The following is a 14754-nucleotide window of genomic DNA, read 5'->3' as shown; positions in this document are numbered from 1 at the left end:
CACAATATCAGTAGAAAAAGGACAATGGCTTGTTCCCTTTTTTTTTGTTGTTTGGGTTTTTTTTTAGTTCAAGCAATGAGGTTGGCAAGAACCCGAACTACATAGGCCCTATCAAAGATAATTTTTTTAGCTGTATAGCTATTATAGGCCACTTAGAAAGGACAGCGCAGAGATGTTCATTGAAGACCACAGGCATAGCAGATACCCTTTTGCCCTCTTCCTCTCTATCGCTACTGCTTCAGGTAAAAACTGGTGCTGTTTCAGGAAAGAGATTGTGTTCAGGATCTCCTATTGTTCTTAAATGAAGATTTTTCTTTGCAAGACTGTATGCAGGTGACACAAGGTAGGGAAATCAAGGTCTGCTCTAACCCAAGGGTCCAAAAGTGGAATCCCTCATACAGGACCTGCAGCACAGAGGACTGTTTTGAGTTACGGTTGCAGCCAGCCCTCTGAACAGATCAGACTCATCGTAGGACTTGGTTCATAACATAGGGCAAGAGTGAGATATGTATTAGAGAATATGTCTCAACTTCCAACAATACTGTATGAAAAAGATCCACTTGTTATAGTAGCACTGAAACAAAAAAAACCCAAACTTGCATGTTTGGCATAAATCACTAGAAATGTACCAGTTGAAAGTCCACTGTGTTATAGACCAAAAATACAGCATGCTGTGATTAAGATTGTTCTGAGTTTAATGAACCTATAGACACATATTTTTTCTAGCATTAAAATCGGAAGTTGTTCTCATACCAGCTCAACACACAATTTTAATCAACATATAAAGCTGGCTGTACCCTTCACATGTGCCTGATCAGCATGTTCTATAAAATTCACAGCAAGATAACCAAGACAGCAGCTTCAGCATGTTTTAACAGGAGTTAACTAACTAACAGGAGGAAAAAACCCAGCCAAGTGAGAAAAAGAAAAGGAAGTAAAAGCCACATGTCTTGGGCAGGGAAGAAAAAGGATAATGCATAGTCCCTTCCAGTTTCTCAGGAGATTCTGGAGGGAAAAAAACTTTCCCCTTTTGATTAGATAGCTTTTTTGTTGGGGGTGATAACGACAGGAGTGACTACACACATACACATATACAGATAGAGAAGTGATGGGATTACATTTTTTGTCATTTTCCAAATCCATTAATTTTTCCCATAAAAGAACTGATCACCAAGTAATTTCCTCAGAACTTTCCAGTTCATTTACAACAAGCCTTTTCCCCTTCAGAAGGAAAACCGCGACAAAAAGTTTTTTCTTGATCAGCTCTCTATGACATCATTTATTTACTTTGCATATTATTTAAAAGTGCGCATCACCACTTGGAAGGGGTCCGAACCAGAATTTGAATCCATCTGGACTTATGGGAAGTAATGAGTTGAATAATCAAATCCAAATCTCCTGCTAGACTTTTCAGGTTCTGATGAAATTCAGAACTGAAAGAAGCCTCCAAAAACAGCTCTTCTCCTGGGGTTTATGCAATTTTGCTATAAAAAAAAATCACAGCAGTAAGATAGTCATGTGTTAGCAGCATTGAACCTTAACCCCAATGCTTAGCATAAAAGAATCAGGATCTGAGATTGCTTTTTTTCTGTTCAGTGCAAGGATGGCTCAGCCAGGCTGTGTGGTGAAATACAACCCATAGCCACCTGCAACTTGGCAAACTGAGCAACGAAAATGTTCGGAGTCAAAAGGCCTTTCTATTTCTTTCTATTCCTGCCAGTGACTTAACATGCATACGCTATGCCAAGTCAGCTAGACTGAAATTTTCAGATGCATCCTGCAACGTGGTCCACATTTTGGAAGTGTTGATTGGTTACACTGAAAGCAATACGAGCTGTAAGTTCTCAGCACCTCTGAAAAAAAGCCATCAGTTTCTTAAATTCGGTGTCAAAACCAATAGAGCACCTAAAACTAGAACCCAGCAGGGACTTCCCTTCAACGGATATAAATATCCGTGGCTTTCAAAGGGGCCCAAAGGGATAGCACAGCCCTCAGTGCATCAACGTAGTATTTGGAAGACCCATGCTCAACTGACCGACTGGCTGCAGTCAAGTAACCTAACCACAGCTCCCAGCTGATACAACCACAGCGCTTTCCAACATCACGCACATATGGCAAGAATAAATACATTAGAGCCTGGGAGGTTCTACTGTTGCAGCGTAGGAGCTGTTCATTTTGTAGGTGGAATGAGGAAAATGACACAAAGCTTATGTATGGCTGGGAAGAAAGCTAAGAGTCACACTGAAAATCACCGAGTTATTTAGTGAAACATTGGAACAGGCTGCCCAGGGAGGTGGTAGAGTCACCCTCCCTGGAGGTATTCAAGGAGCGTGTGGATGTGGCATTGTGGGATGTAGCTTGATGGACATGGTGCTGTGTGGAGTTGGGTCGGTTGTGGCTTGTTGTTGTTGTTGTGTGGCGTGGGTTTTGTGGTTTTTCTTTTTGTGGTTTTTTTGGGTTTTTTTTTTTTTTTTTTTTTTTTTTTTCAGGTTGGACTCGATGATCTTACAGGTCTTTTCCAACCGTACTGATTCTGTGATTCTGTGATTCTGAGGAAAGATGGAATGTCATAACAGCACTTTGTGTACCAACAAATCACTTCAGAGCTTTTCTCATTTAAACAATATTAAAATGTAAACACAATTTTTTGAAAGAAAAGTGTGTTCACCACAAGCCACAATGAGAACATTTAGATAAAGAAATAAGTTTTCTACTAAAGTAAGACTGAAATTGCTACTCAATACTGCATTAAACAACAGTAACAACCACGTATTTCCCAGGCAGCAAGAACCAAGCAATACCGAAACACCCCCGCCATCTTCTTCTTGGCTTCACGCCATATTTTAGGCATGTCTGAAAATAGGTTGTACAACATATTCCTTCAGATCCCTAACTGGGTGTTGCCACGACGGCAGCATTTGACCCAGGGATGCTCAGTACTGAACTACTGTTCAGCAGTAACAAGCTGTCTTCAGGATTAGCTCCTCAGGCTGGTCGTGAGACATACCTCCCGGACATCCTGCACTTGCTGCGGCTGCAGAAGCGACAGTGGGGGAGTCAGTAGGGCTGTGTTAGAAGGAAAGCAGCATATGTTCTTCAGAGTCAGCACGGGTGTGATTTGCCTCTCAGTTAACATTAATGCGGGGCAGGAATGAAGGCAGGCCGGGCCCTAACGCATGGCCATAGCCAGGCTCCTCACTACAAGGACATTGAGGTGCTGGAGCATGTCCAGAGAAGGGCAACGGAGCTGGTGAGGGGTCTGGAGCACAAGTCTTATGAGGAGTGGCTGAGGGAACTGGGGTTGTTTAGCCTGGAGAAGAGGAGGCTGAGGGGAGACCTCATCGCTCTCTACAATTACCTGAAAGGGGGTTGTGGGGAGGTGGGTGTTGGTCTCTTCTCCCAAGTGACTAGCCACAGAACGAGAGGAAATGGCCTCAAGTTGTGCCAGGGGAGGTTTAGGCTGGATATAGGAAAAATTTCTTTATGGAGAGAGTGGTGAAACGTTGGAACAGGCTGCCCAGGGAGGTGGTAGAGTCACCATCCCTGGAGGTGTTCAAGGAACATGTGGACGAGGCATTGTGGGACATGGTTTAGTGGGCGTGGTGGTGTTGGGTTGATGGTTGGACTTGATGATCTTACAGGTCTTTTCCAACCATAGTGATCCTGTGATTCTCTGATTCCTGGTCTCCCTGGCTCACCTCACTGGCAGGGAGAGCAAGCAGCCATGCTCTGGGCACCCAGTCACCACCGGGCTGCCCCGCCAGTACGGCCTGGCCATGGTTACATCCTGCATGTAGCCACCTCCGACACCGAAGCAGTTATTACCTGTCAGGGCACGCGGCGCCGCGTGTGAGGAGCAACTCTCCCCCTCTTACCTCAGGGTCTTTCTCTATCTCCAGCCCCGCTTCCACCAGGTTGCGTTCGTACTCCTCCCGCTGCAGCCGCTTCTCCTCCTCCAGGGTGTCCAGTGGGCCGAGCTCGATCGGCCGCTCCCCCGGCAGACCTGGCCGGGCATGCTGGCCACCATCCTGCTGCGGTGGCTCAGCACAGCCCTTCCCGGCCCCTCCGTTCGAAACCAGGGCCAAGGAGGCAGATCCGCGCATTGGCTCCGGTGATCCCACACCAGGCGGGTGCCGGGGGAGGTGTTTTCGGTAGTGGTAGGCTAACACATAGTCGACCTTTCTCTTGTTGTCCCTGAAATGCATGCCACTGAGAGACGCCTTGTCCACGGCCCCTCCTTGCGTCCCATCCAGGTAGTTGTTTATAATCTAGGAGAGAAACACATGAGTCTCACAGACAAGAAAGCCAAAAAGCCCAAGAAGCAGCCAGGCCCGGGGTCTGTCTCCACACAAGGACGTAAAGCTGCGCAGAGTCAAAACTGGAGGTCAGACGGGGGTAGGTATGACCTATAAACGGACACTCCGTAGACCAGATCAAGTCCCGTTGACCTCCTCCAACCGTAAACAAATGAGAGTGGCTAAAGATAGCGGTCTCATGCCCACACACGGGATACCTACCTGACGGGTGTGTACAGAGGCACACACCAATGCTGTCTCTCTGTCCTGCACATACACAGACCATACAGTAGAAGGCACTCACAGTTTTAAATGGGATTGAGGAGCGGGAATAAGGATCCCATTACAGATTGGGGTATAAGAAAGGGTGTACTGTGGAGGAAAGCCGGGCAAGGGAGTGAAGCAAAAACCTACGTGCGGGAAGTAGTCCTGTAGGCGACTGTACACGCAAAATCTTGACAGGTATCAGTTACAGATTTCTTTCTCTCTCTACTTCCCCTTCCTTTACACACACTGGTAGTCCTGAATGCAAAGCATTCATTGCCATACATATGCATTGCCATACAGCAAGCATGCTGTATGGCAGTTTTCTCTTTTGTTAACACAACACAAATTGTTGAAGGTATTACATAAATTTATATATACACATTTATATATTATATATAAATATATATGGGTTATATATATAAGCCAACATCTCTCAAGTTCTTCTTTTTCATTGCTTTACTTCACTTAGTTTCCCACAAAGTAGCTTCAGTCACCATATCACTAAATAAATCTTGGTTTTATATGCATACTACATCCTTCATTCTTTCACGGAATTATCACCAAATAATCTGTTCTGCGCATTTCACTTATCACAGACTTTATGTGTGAAGTGTATATATAGTCCCTTTAGGCATATCTAAACTTACAGTCAGCACTACATTCTGGCAGAGTAGAAAACTGCTTGGGAGATAGCATTTTATTGCAATTCCCCATTTCCTAGTTAGATACATTTTCATATAGTACTCACAGGCAGTCCATGCAAACCTCCTGGATCCATCTCTGCCACAGTGAAGTATAACCCGTTGCAGATTTCTAGTCTCCCTTCCAGAGAGTTTCACACTATACAGCGCAGAAGTAATGATGTCACCACCTCCAGGTCACTGGCACAACACAATGCATTAGCTGACTCTGGAGAAGATGAGCTCTAAGCATCCTCTCCTCCCTTACTGGCAAGTGTGGGCAGAAATGAGAAGCACAAACAAAACGTAGGAGAGGGAACAAGGAGGTTGGAGAAAATGAAAAGTCACTAAGAGGTTTTCCTGTTTATTACCTGTGCGTAGCCAGCTGCCACATCCCGGCCACCTGAGAGAGCACCATAGCAACATTTGATGTTGCTGGAGTTACACAGAATAAAAGGATGAGGAGATAAAACAATGCCTCACCCTCCCTCCCTCTCAGTTGACTCTTTGCCTCACTCTTGGCAGCAAAGTGGCATCCCCATTATTATGGGTATCTATTGCACAGAAAACAAATCAAAATTCCCACAGATTTCAGCAAGGACATTATCTGCCTCACCATGTGACATTCTGGCACAAGAAGACCTTATTAGGGAGGAACACAAATAAGTTGCAATTTGCAAAATGTCACTGAAGGAACTACCAAGATCTTTCTCTCCTCCTCTCTCACAACCATTGTAAAAGTCAGAATCAGTGATTTAAATTACCATCTTCAGTCCCAGATTCATTGCTTCTTGACATTTCCAAGACAAGTAGCCAGTGCACCAAGCAATAAGAAAACAGGAAGGTAAGATTGGCATTTCATGACAATTTTATTCTAGTCCTCTAATAGCCAATATATTGCTACATACATACCCCAAGAGGTCTCTCCTCTAACAACAGCTCTGCTCTGATGACCGCAATCACACTACGCTTCCACCTTCCAATCCAGCCCACACTAACACCTGGGCATGTGCTGGCCCAGGGTTTGCACAGGGATAGCCAATTTAGTCATCAACCTGCAGAGCTTTTCCTACACTAGGGCTAATAGCAACCACCCTATTCCTGCTCTGAAGGATTTTGGCTAAAGTAAATAATTAAGAAAAGCTTGGTGAGACTACTAGAGTAGCAATTAGTTCTTGGTGTATGCTAAGAGAGTCTACTGAACTGCCTAAGGCTGTAGTATCAGTTTACTTGCATAGTCACTTTTCTCAGTACAGCATGGATTTGCCTAACACATGGGAGGAGTGCACCATGCTCCACTCACCCTGCTTCAAGCCTCTTCCTTATCTCAAATGCATTAGAGCTAAGTAAGTCAATAAACATAAAATCCTACTTACAGAACTGCTGAAGGACTCCATACAGCTCGGTGCTTCAAAAGCTCCATTACTCCCGCTGCTGTGCAAGGAAGTCCAGTTTTGAGGATCTGTGAGGTATTTGCTGTTGTGTGCTGAAAAAGAGTCCCTTGCTGATTTTGCTGTCTTCTGTCTGTTCAGAGTTGGGTGTGAGGAGGCTAGAGGAAAGTCTGAGAATGACAGATAATTATTGTTACATGAAGCAGGTTTTGTGCAGATAGTTTCCTAAAGGAACGGGAAATGCTGTGGTTAATAGACACTATTCAACTTCAGATGCTGCACTTCAGTAAATGGAGAGGGGTGCATACGACTGCAGAGGAACAGCAGGCACCTTCATGTGTGAACTGCTGGGGAAGGGAGAACAACGGTACAACATTGCTTTTAGCTCAGCACTGCCCTGGTTGGTCAATAGCATTTGTGCTCCTGCACTTCAGTCACGAGGTTAGGAGCTGGAAAGTCTGTGGTTTGCAGCTAGCTAAGCTCCCCCCAGGACATGGGCACGCTCTGTGTCTTCAGTGACTGCACCGTGCGTGGTTCTCTGGGTGCAGCATTCATGCCAGATGGAAGCCAAATCACCACAAACGAACTGAGTCACGTTTGCTTATGGCTTACAACTAGGCCTGAAATGGACCATCTTTCAGTTCTAGTGGGGTGTGACCAAATCTATCTGGTACAGATAAAAACTTCTGGCTAACGGTCACTCTCCATTAAGATCTCTTAACTTTTAGACATCTAATGGTGTGAAATTCTCATAAAGTACATCTAAGTTTACGTCTACGTGTTTTGGCTTGAGGGACTAACGTCTTGAACCCTTTAGTTTTAGATGTGTTCCCCATCTCTTGCGTTGACAAATTACATGGTCACAATACAGAATAATAGAGGGGATGAGGGGGTGGGGAGTCACATGCCATCCCCTGTTCGCCGCCACCACCGCCATTGGTTAGCTATATACCTGCCGTAGCGCAGTGTACAGCAACAACAGAATAGGAGAAGAGTGCTTGGTCACAGGTAAGACATGCAGAAAGTCAATCCCATACAGGCAGTAGCACAGTGAAAAAGATGGTGATAAAAAGTAATGGGTACAGAAACGCTTTTGACATACAAATGTTTCATACTCTTCCCCCCTCTAGTGGTGCCATAACTGAAATGGGTTTGATTGATCTTTACCCATAGTTTCTTTGAGAAGCTTATTGGGGTTAAAAACTGTGGCTTGGTCCTTCAAGCATTAGTGTTTTCTACCAGAGGGAAGCCACAGGTGTAGCAGACCCATCTGCCTACATAGTTAGCCCCACTACCACTAAAGAGACAAAGCACCATGCCCTCCAGTCAGGACTTTTGTCTTCCCCAGGAAGAAGAAATAACTGGAACATTTACCAGCTCCCATATATCCAGGGAGACACTACATCCATAGTATCTCTTCTTACTTGGCAATCCTAGTAATGCTGCAGTTCTTTTCCCCCACCTTCATCTTCTGTCTAAGGAAACAAGACGCTTCAACAGCGTAGTATAGTTGCTTTCCAGTCTGGGAGATGCTGCTCTATGAGATTTGCTGCACTGTGTTTTGAGAAAGCAATTTCACCCTTCTCTGCCATAAGAAAACGCTGGAAAATTTGAGCAGTTTCCTCCATACCTTCCTCATGGTGATGAAGACAGGGGAAGAGGGAAGGCAGGAACAGCTGTGTCTCTTGCTTAGTGTTCATGTGACTGAAGACTGTTTCTCCCGCATTGCTGAAACAGCCAACTGGTGGCAGAAATACCTCGCATTGCATCTCAAAAGGCAGAGCATTGAAGGAGGTGGCTGTATGCAGGAAACCTAGAGTTGTGCAGTGGTCATCATCTTCAAATAATTCAAGGAAAATCTAAAAAGATCCATTCTTATACATGGTGATAGCAAAACTTTGCCTCTCTTTTTTTCTCTTTTTTTTTTTTTTTGGGTGGGGGGAGTGTATCGTTAAAATCTGGAAGTCATATTTGCCCCTTATTTAATTGAATCCCTTCTTTCTTTTTTTTTTTCCCCAAGAGTCCAAGGCAGACATTGCGTCCCACTGCTAATCTTCTATGCCCTCTACACAGGCTGAATCTACTTACCCACAATCATGTGCTAAGAGAGGAGCCAGTAAAACACTAAAGAAGGAAATGCACAAACCTTATTCCTAAATGTTATGATTATTCTTATATTTCCTATCAATAATAAATTAGGGTCCTGCAGCACTTGAACCAGTTTTCCTTTTCTGAGCTCTCAAGGAGACTCGCACTTGCTTTACTTTAATGAAGCACATAACGATGCCACAAGGGAAACTCCAAGGAAAATAATTAATAAGTGAAGGGTTCATTCCCAAAGGCTACGCACAGTGTTTCTCCAGTATTTTCAGACTAAGCCTGGGATATCTCACAAGACCTTTGCACAGTCAAAGACCTTTTTTCTTCCCAGTCCTTTTAACTGGGCCTAGGAAAAAAACCTGCAGTTCATTTATAATAAAATTATTTCATTTCCATTATGCTTCCCAACCTTCAGAAACCGTGTTACGAACCTGAGGTTAACACTGGTAAGCAGGTGAGGCACTCAGGGACTTCCAGTCAGAATAAGTTTTTCAATGGAAAGGCAATTTCCATGTCTGAATTTGGAAGACTCCTGTTCTCCCAAGAGCTTTTCATCTCCCCAAATCAAACGCACAACCCAAAACTTTTTGTTCTGAATGAGTTCCACATTTGACAGTGCTTGCCTGTGGTACTGCAGCGCCTCAGGGGCTTCTGCTTCAGATGCTGCCTGACCTCATTCTACCCTGTAAGCCTTTACGACATCTGGCCTCGCATGTTCTCATTCTGTAAATATTCTAGAGGAATTAGTATCAATAGAAACAAGCTGTGTGTGTGTGTATGTATGTGCATATATATATAAATTTTTATACATGCACACATGCATAGCTTTGGTACATATATATATATATCTCCAGAGAACAGCAGTAGAGTGAATCTTGAATCAACCTGGAAAGCAAATGTTCAAGAACTATATTCATTCCAGAAAAATAGCCTGGGAGCCATCCCTCCAGTCAAACTTCTTTAAGTTGTAAATGGCTTCCAAGGACAAGGTACCTCCAGGACAGACATCAGTGACCACCTCCAGCTCCAGCACCAATTCACAGCCTGTAAACATCTACTTGCTCACCCAGTCTCTCTGCACACCTTTGCTTCAGCTTTTTGTAAACTTAAGGGTTGGCTGCATGTGCACCAATTGACATCACCATTTGATCCAATTCCTTGTCTAAAGTGCAACGACAAAGAAGCTGCATATACTGCCGAAAGTGGAAGGACTGAGAGAGTGTATTAAAGGACCATACTCCTTGTGAAATATTCATTAAGGGAGTCCACCTAATTAGGAGCTCTGTATTAAATCCTGAGTAATAGCCAATTATTCGATATGAGTGGTCCAGATGGTCAGATTATCATAGGTACAACCACTTGCAGAATACATTGTAAATGGTTTGGCCACCCAGGGCACAGACACTGGCTTGCTTTCATTTATCTTCCTCTCTTTCCAGTTAAGTATCAGAAATGGGCTGCGTTTCTGAAAGCCACCACAGCCAGAAGTATACCTGTACTCGCACAGACTTCTCTGCGAGGCTGTTCAAAACATCTGCAATTTAGGAGCATTGTTTGGCAGACTTGTTATTCCTTCCACCCTCCAAGTAGGTATGAAAAAGAACTACTTGAATTTACTGTTTCTACGTAGCTTGACATATATATCTCCTTTAAAGGAGATATATATAAATAAAAAGTTGTACCCTGGTTATACATGTGTTCTTTAGGTTCCCACTGAGCTAATGACTTCTCACTTCTGAACATGCACATCTATAGTTGCTGATTTCAATACAGCCAGTCTCACCTGTATAAGTATGCAAGTATTTTCATCGCACTGCAGTTTTCTTTTTTAAGCTGCCACCCCTTGTCTCTTCAAAATACCGCTTATTATTTAATATTTCAATTAAAAGAGTTTCAGACACAAGGGAATGCATGTTAGTTAAATAAGCCTTGGTCAAGCTTAAAGGAAACAGGCCAACAGGGGAAATGTCTAGGAATAAATTTTTACGTAGGCAATCCGTTCGTTATTCAATATTACTTGAAGGAAAAGGTCCAGTAGGTTTCATTGAAGATAATTTAGATTAGTGCGGTGTTCTCAAACTCCTTATTTGAATACAGGAAGGATAGAGTTTGACCATTAGATTTCCAATATCTGGTATTTCTTTCTTCAGGATGGTTTAAGAACTATTTAGATGTTTAGTCCCCTACTACTTAACTGCGTCTACTGAAATCAGTCCCATAACTAAACTCAGCATTAGACGGTTCTCTCTATAAAGAGTGTTTCTTCTCTGATCATATTCAGGAGGCTGGGAAGGAGAGGGGAAACAGTGTTATGTATGGCCAAATGTAAAGGGACACAACTAATACACTGATTCCTACCCCAGAGATTCTCCTTGCTGAGTGTCCCGGAGGCTCAGGATGTGGCATTTCAAACTGATTGTTGGAACAGTGTCCAGACAGGCAGGTGCACCCAGACTGTGAAAGCCAGGACTTCTCATAGGTGGTTTTGCCCTTCCCATCTGCAGTCTGAGAGGTTCTGTATGAGCACTCAAACTGCAGGCTGCAAATTTGGATCTCATGTCTCTTGGTGGAAACTCAGCTGTTGGGGAACAGGTAGGAAGCGGCAAAGCTGAAAAATGATGTTTTCTGCTTCTAGCGCCACTTCTTTGCTCCTTTGGTTGCATCCCCAATTTCATTCCCCAGGAGGTCTGCTAGCCCAGGGCATATGGCTGGGACAATGTGATGAAGATGGATAGTAGACAGGGAATTGTGTGGGGCTGTGCTGCCTACCTTAAGCCTTAGCAGGACTTTTCCATCTCTGACCTTGTCTTAACCCTTGTTACTTCACAGAATCACAGAATCATTAAGGTTGGAAAAGATCTTCAAGTCCAACCATCAACCCAACACCACCGTACCCACTGAACCATGTCCTGCAGTGCCACATCTACACTTCCTCTAAGCCACACCTGTACTTCCATTTCCCAGAAGCTTCCTCTAATCTGAAATTTGCTTTAATTTGTACCATGCTGCATTAGAGAGCATTAGAGACAATCCCAAAAAGCCTTGTCTGTCTTTAATTCCTATGATTCTTAAAAGGCACTAATGGAAGTCTTGAAGACGTGGTGGAGGAAATCAAACTGCTGTAGCTGTGTTGAGTTTGGTGGAGCCGCGCACAAGAAGTAGCTCTGGCGCAAGGTGAGCTTCCTCCCATATCACCATGCGCTTTGAGGCTATAATGATTCAGGAAGCTGTTAATATATGTTCAACATTGCAACTTGTCCTTAACCCTCTGCCCTTTGTGTGAATGGATATTCACTGACTAGCACAAAGGATAATAACAATCCTCATACAGTCATTTTAGGGAAAAGGAGGCCTATGGTTGTCTGCTCCCTGCGGGAAGGCAAGCCTGGAGCAGAGCATGGTAGAGCAGAGCAGTGAGTGACCCCGTTGACATGGAGCCCAGATGCAGAGCAGCAAGTCCAGGTCAGGATCAGGGCTGGAGACAGTGCCCAGGATCGGACGCAGCTCGGTGATCCCCCGGCAAGACAACAGTGACAAGGTAGGTCTGAGGTCAAGCTGGGAAGCAGAGCCGCTGGGTCTGGGTCAGGGCCAAACCGGCGATGGTCCGAGACCTGGTGCAGATGTAGCTGCGGCTCAGCCGCGATGTCGTGCAGGCGGGGGCGAGCAGCAAAGCCTCAGCTTAAAAGCAGCTCCCAAAGGAAAGGAGGGCAGCTCACTTCCAGCTTTCTTCACAACAGCTCTGGTTGGTGAAGAAGCTGGCCTTGGACTCAGCCAGCTAAATTTTTTTAACGTGACCAACTAAACGCCTAGACGGGGCGATGTGCTCTGGGCCCTGACAGCCTGTACCTGAGCTGCTGCCAGAAACGACAGCATTGCAGCACCTCAAACAGACAAGGGCAGGCAAGGGGGAGCACGGCTTCTTGTTGGCTTTGGCTGGCCTGAATAGCTATGGTCACAGACATAAGTGTAAAACCTGGGGTTGTGCTCCTTTGGTAGCCCCTCATATGCAGGAGCCCTCACCTCCAGCGTTAGGAGCAGGAATCACAGAATCACAGAATCACTATGGTTGGAAAAGACCTGTAAGATCATCAAGTCCAACCGTCAACAAACACCACCATGCCCATTAAACCATGTCCCACAGTGCCATGTCCACACGTTCCTTGAACACCTCCAGTCATGGTGACTCCACCACTTCTCTGGGCAGCCTGTTCCAGCGCTTCACCGCTCTCTCAGGAAAGACATTTTTCCTAATATCCAGCCTGAACTTCCCCTGGCGCAACTTGAGGCCATTTCCTCTTGTCCTGTCGCTAGTCACTTGGGAGAAGAGACCAACACCCACCTCACCACAACCCCCTTTCAGGTAGTTGTAGAGAGCGATGAGGTCTCCCCTCAGCCTCCCCTTCTCCAGACTGAACAACCCCAGTTCCCTCAGCTGCTCCTCATCAGACTTGTGCTCCAGACCCCTCACCAGCTTCATTGTCCTTCTGTAGCTGAGTTAACAGAGATGCTCACTTGCCTCTGGCACAAACCATAAGCCAGTCTCTTAAAGGGTGGAAGACTATGAACCTGAATGGTCAAGAACGAAGAAAACGGAGTGGAGTTGTGGAGATAAGTGTGGGAACCACACAGTATAAAACAAAAACCGGAGCTGCCTTATGAATGGCTGCATTAACTGAAGACTTCATGAAGCTGTATCTATATAACACAACTGCGTGTATAACTTCACAGACTCCCCTCCTTTTTTTTTTTTTTTGTTTTTTAATCCTTCTCTAAACATAAAGATTACAGAAAGTACCTGATTTTTCTGACATAAAGCATATATCAGGACTAACTCCAACAGTGAAGGATCAAGGATAGCAAAAGGACACTGGAATAGCTCAACAAAGCTCAGCAGTAGGCATCAAATCTCATGGTTCTTTGCACACTGTGGTCTGCTACGCAAATAATTTTAGGAAGGGGACTGGATGGGAGAGCACAGCAATAGCAGGATTCAGTGAGCTGTGTGACAGTTCGGAGTTCACAGCAGAGCTACAGCCCTAGAAACAATGAGATAACGTGGCAACAACCACAGAGCTTTCAACTGTAGCAGTAAAGTAATAGTGACACGGTATTAGCACTGAACATTATTCTAAACTCATACACTGAGAACACAAACACAGAAGGTTTTATGCACTGAGCAGATTTGTTCCTTGCATAAGGGAGCTGAAAGCTCACCGCTGCACATTGTCTTCTGAAAAAGGATATTGCTCGCTCCCCCGAGTTGCGTTGCAATAAGGCAAATGCAGATGGAAACAGCAGAAGTCCAGCACAAGGCATTTGCCTAGCGATTGTCTCTTCCACATGGATCACAGCACTGACCCACAGCTGCACTCCTGAGGCTTCAGAAGAAATGAACTCTCTGTGTTTTATCTCCAGTCTGTCTGTATGTAACCTGGGCCACAGATTTTTTTTTTTATTATTTGTTTTTTTGAAAATGTCCTGAAAGAAGACACAGAAGTCCTTTCAAAGGGGTCCTTTCTCTGTTCCCCCCCCGCCTTTCCACCCATTCAACTTCATAGGCAGCAATTAACAATGAAGCAGAGAACAAACTTACCGGGCGTGTGTGTTTCCATGTTGCCTGAAGGTTTGGCTGGAAGTTGCATCAGTGCTAATAGGATGTGGCTACGCTGATCGTGTGTGCAATCTGCTTCTGCACTGGCTTAAGCAGTGAACAGCACTAGCAGCTATTTCCATCCCGGCTTGATCCTGCTTTAAGCAAACCACAAACTGAAGCTAATTAGCCAGACCTTCTGTTTTGGTGATTACCATCACGGAGGAAAGAGAGGGTAAAAGGCAAAACTCCCATGACCTGAGAGGCCACGGCAATTCTCTGCTGGAACTTCAGCATCTTGTCTTCATGCTCCACGATGCCTCAGCAAGCAACGTAACAAGAGGTGTATTTTGTCCCAACTCCCCAGAAGGCAGTGGAGAGGGAGTGAAGGAGAGGAAGAAAGAAAGCTAATGCAAAACCAGGGCTCTAAA

General features: G+C 44.8%; 1 protein-coding gene across 1 annotated transcript in view; it reads right to left on the bottom strand.

The window, feature by feature from the left end:
• The window catches only part of ANO2 (anoctamin 2), a 195485-nt gene extending 181140 nt beyond the window's left edge, over positions 1–14345 (bottom strand). Inside the window, exons 1-3 of the mRNA XM_059816887.1 lie at positions 14327–14345; positions 6619–6803; positions 3876–4268 (exon numbers count right to left, since the gene is read on the bottom strand). Coding sequence (XP_059672870.1) covers positions 3876–4268; positions 6619–6803; positions 14327–14345 — 597 coding nt within the window. The remainder of the gene's footprint in view (positions 1–3875; positions 4269–6618; positions 6804–14326) is intronic.
• Between the last annotated feature and the right edge of the window lie 409 nt (positions 14346–14754).

The sequence above is a fragment of the Gavia stellata genome, chromosome 4 (assembly GCF_030936135.1).
Source record: "Gavia stellata isolate bGavSte3 chromosome 4, bGavSte3.hap2, whole genome shotgun sequence".
NCBI lineage: Eukaryota > Metazoa > Chordata > Aves > Gaviiformes > Gaviidae > Gavia > Gavia stellata.
This window is presented reverse-complemented; position numbering and strand designations above follow the sequence as displayed.